At 34.7% G+C, this 4,327-nt stretch overlaps 1 protein-coding gene across 5 annotated transcripts in view; it reads right to left on the reverse strand.

The window, feature by feature from the left end:
* LOC107632115 (putative pentatricopeptide repeat-containing protein At2g02150) overlaps positions 1-3,509 on the reverse strand; it is a 4,508-nt gene extending 999 nt beyond the window's left edge. For 2 of the 5 annotated variants that reach the window (XM_016335768.2, XM_016335765.2), the window contains exons 1-2: positions 726-3,509; positions 468-617 (exon numbers count right to left, since the gene is read on the reverse strand). In XM_016335768.2, the coding sequence (XP_016191254.1) occupies positions 1,012-3,297 (2,286 nt within the window). In that variant the 5' untranslated portion in view covers positions 3,298-3,509 and the 3' untranslated portion in view covers positions 468-617; positions 726-1,011. Of the gene's footprint in view, positions 1-233; positions 386-467; positions 618-721 lie in introns of all 5 variants that reach the window. The other 3 variants (XM_021119953.1, XM_021119954.1, XM_016335769.2) reach the window with 3 other exon arrangements.

Genomic DNA, 4,327 nt, shown 5'->3' on the forward strand with positions numbered 1-4,327 from the left:
CTTGTGCTATCTGTTGTCAATTCCTAGTCAGTCCACGGATTTTGACTTCATAATAGAAGACAAGAAATGGTAAAACAATACTCCAGTCATAATTGCAAAACTACCAATGAAATTTTTATTTAATGAGGGTGCCCTTTTTAGGAGACTTACTTCCCCAGGTCCCTTTACAGGATTAAATTCTGAAATATGAGCGCCAATTCTTGTAAATACAGCATCTATGCTATATTACTCACCTATTTATTCCAGGTTCCAGCTATTATTGTAGCTTTAGTGCTATTTAACCTATTTATTCCAGCTCTTACCATAGCTTTGTATTTCTGTCTTATTCTTCACCTATTTATTCCAGCTCATATTATAACTTTGAAATCTAAACCATCACCAATATCTGATGAAGAAATTAGATGTAAATTACCAGACTTGATGTGTTCACATTAATATATTAACTAAAATGCTAATAGAAGTATCACCTTATGCATGTATGCAGTGAAGAAAAGCATCCAATATGACTGAACTCCTCTACATCTTTTGTGCAAGTGATTTGTTGTTCTGACAATTCTTGCAGGATCACTTTTTGAGAGTCAATGAGACTAGAAGCCTAGTTCAATTTCATAACAGGCCTGCAACAGAATGAATGAGCCTATAAGATGAATGAAGTCCATCAAATATATAAATTGGCAAGAAAATAACAAATCTAAGTATATATAAGAACAAAGTCTAATACCTACAATTAAAATCTTATCAAGCACCAAAGGAAATAAAATATCTTCAAATTAGGAAAGCATCATGTCATGGTAAGCTTGATAATCTCATTCATATATGAACACTGAAATGCAAGATTCGGAAACTGTAGGATTTACGTCATCATGAGAAAATGAGTGCCTTGAAAATGCATCAATTGGAACTGGCCATTGTCATTATAAAATGAAGAACCAAATCCATTCCAATCAAACCATTGAACTTTGGCCCCACATAGGGAACTGGAAACCAGTTATGTAAAATACATTTGCCTTCTCAAGTGCACACAGAGGGAACACTTATATCAAGAGTCGAAGCAATTAGTCCCCTACACATCATATCATTATGAAGTGCCTTAGCTTCATTAATGTCTCCTATCTGATAATATCTCCTCAGCAGACAAATAAGAAGAACCTCATCAGGAATGATGCCCTTTTCAAGCATCTCATAAAGAAACGACTTAGCTTGCTGTAATTGACCACAACGAGAAAAACCTGAGACAAGTGAAGTATAAGCATGCAGGTCTAACTCCATACCCATTTCCACCATTCTATTTTGCACTCTCAAAGCTTCTTGAGGATTTCCCTGCTTCAGGTTCCCATCAATCAAAGCAGTGTAAACTAATTTATCTGGACTGATTCCCTTATCCAGCATTTCATTGAACAGCTTATTGGCTGCTTCAACAAAACCATTTTTATAAAGTCCATCAATTAGAGCAGTATAAATCATTATATTCGGTTGCAGACCAATGCTAGTCATGCATCCAAAGTAATTAACAGCCTGCTCAACTAATCCCTTCTTGCACAAACCATCTATTAGAGCACCAAATGTTACAACTGTTGCTTTGATACCCGATTCCTGCATTTCATGTAAAATATTTACTGCTTCTGTGGTTTTCCCAGCTTTAAGATATCCATCCATAATGGTTGTTTGTGTATAACTATTTGCAGTCAGACCAGACTCCATCATCTCACGTATTACGGCTTCAGATTCTTGTATCTTATTCTGGCTGCAAAGGCTCCATATTCTGGTTCCATACAGCAAAAGATCTGGTTTGAAGTCTTTCTTGTTCATTTCCTCTAAAATATCCTTGGCATTTTCTAGCATCTTAGCTTTAATATATCCATGAAAAAGGGCAGTATAGGTTTGCTGATTAGGAGCCACTCCAGCTTTCAACAATGCCTTAAATAATTCCTCGGCTTCTTTCATTCTGCCATCTTCACAGAGGCCATCCAGCAATGCAGTGTGTGTGACAACATTTAGATCAAGTCCAGCCTGCAACATCTCATTTGCCAGTTTGAATGCTTCATCCAAATCACCTATTTTACAATTTGCATCAATCAGAGATGTATAAGTAAATTCATTGGGTTGAAGACCAACACGTATCATGTCAACAAAAAATTTCATTGCTTCTAGCATCATGCCAGCCTTGCAAAATGCATCAATTAGAGTACTGTACGTTACAACATTTGGTCTTAGCCCTCTTTCCTTCATCTCATGCAAATACTCAAAAGCTTGAGGAATTCTTTCATATTTACAGAAACAATTTATTAAAGAGTTGTAAGTAATGACATCCGGCTCACATCCTGCATCTTTCATTTCCTCAAGTAAACTTATTGCCTCAGCTAAGCAACCTACCTTTCCATACCCATCGATGAGAGAATTATACGTGACTGTGTCTGGTGTAAGACCTGTCTGTTTCATCAGTTCGAAAAAATTCCTAGCAGTTTGTAACTCCCCTTCTTTGGCTAAATAACCTATCACTATATTATATGTATAAACTGAGGGCGAAAGGCCGGCCCCAAGCATGTCATTGAAAAAATTCATTGACGATTTCCCTTTGCCTGACTTTGCAAGTCTATGCAGAAGCTCATTACAAGAACGCACCTTAGGCAAAACCTTGAAGTTTGCCATCTTCAAAAAGCATTGGCTAGCTTCCTCAAGCATTCCCAACTCAACAAAAACACTAAACAAAGTATCAAAAACTCCAAAGCCTGACCTACAAACATTCCTAGTCAACCACAACATATCAAAAAAATCACAACCCGGAAACTCCCCTCTAAGCAAAATCCACTCCCTGATGACTCTCTTTGCATCAAAATAAAATTTCTCACGAAACAAAATGTGAGCCAGGATGCAATAAGACTCTGTAGTGTGGCGAAACCCGGTTCGAGTCCCTGCCAACTGGAAAAACTTCAATGCTGATACGGGGTCCCCTTGTAACTTCTCCAAAATTTTAGGCACCAAAACCGGTGCCAATGCAGAATCAAAGATTCTATCAATTAGAGGACTATCCTGTTGTTGCAAGAAACTACGCACTGATTCAGAAGCAATGTCATCAAAAGAAGGTTTTGAGGAAAAAGGGTATCTGATAACACACATAAAACCGGTGAACCAGATGACGGGACAAGCAAAGTTTGGATTTTGAGATGATGGGGTTAAAGCAGTGAAGATAACAGGAAGTGAGTGCGTAGGGTTTTGGTGAAAGAAGTAAGAGAAGGAGCTTACTGAAGGTGAGGCCCTGCGACCGGTGTAGAAGAAGTTGCGGAGGAAAAGCAGCATCTTCGGCTGGGTTTCTCATTTTAGGGTTCTCACTTTAATGAAGTTCATTGCTTTGATTGTAATGGAGATGGTGATGAGAATTCCGTGAAGAGGGAAACGTTTTTAGGGTTTATGATTCGAGATGCTGATTGGCGAGGTTTATGTTATGATGCAGAAGAACAATGACGAAAAAAAAAGTGGTTAATTGAAAATATACAACTAAGAGTGTCTTTGGATTACGGTTTAGAGACGAGAGTCCGTATAAAATTGATGTTGCAAATTTAATTTTGATAAAATGTAAGTTTATATTAAAATGATTTATGTTTGTCAAATTTTATATCAAAATGAATTATCATAAAAAAAGTGTTGTTTGGATTATACTACTTAAAATCATTTTTAAATAAAAAATTATTAAAATAGACATGAAATCAATGAATCATATTATAAAAGTAAAAATAATAATAAATAATACAAAAAGAGAGTTCATATAAATAGAAATAATAAGAATTCTATAAATAATACAATAATATACAAAAGGATAAAATTGGTAAAAGGTAAACAAAGTTTGAGTGATAATGGCTAAAAGTCTGTTGATAAAACGCAGACAAAATTGTTGCTTCTTGTAAACGTGATTTTGAATGTAAAATCATTTCTGCGTTCATGGAAAAAAAATTTGTCAAACTAAAAATTAAAATTTTCAAGAAATTTAAACGTGTTTTTTCTCTTCTAACGCGCGTTTGCCAAACACACCCTACACTAAAAATTTAATAAACCAATTTAAATCAGATGTGTTTAGAGCATCTTTAATGGTAGTTTTAATTTTAATTTTTTTTAAAATTAAGAGTGAGATTTAAATCTGCTATTTTCAAGTGAGTATATAAAATTGAGTATAGGAAGATGATGTTATTTGAGTTATATTTTATTGGTAATTTTAATTTTATTTTGGATCTTATAAGATGACACATAAATAGTTATATTATAAATAGTGATTTGAAATTAAAAGTGAAATAGTCACAACAAAATTAAAAGTGAAATTTGTCTTTATAATATT

The sequence above is a fragment of the Arachis ipaensis genome, chromosome B03 (genome assembly GCF_000816755.2).
Source record: "Arachis ipaensis cultivar K30076 chromosome B03, Araip1.1, whole genome shotgun sequence".
Lineage (NCBI taxonomy): Eukaryota > Viridiplantae > Streptophyta > Magnoliopsida > Fabales > Fabaceae > Arachis > Arachis ipaensis.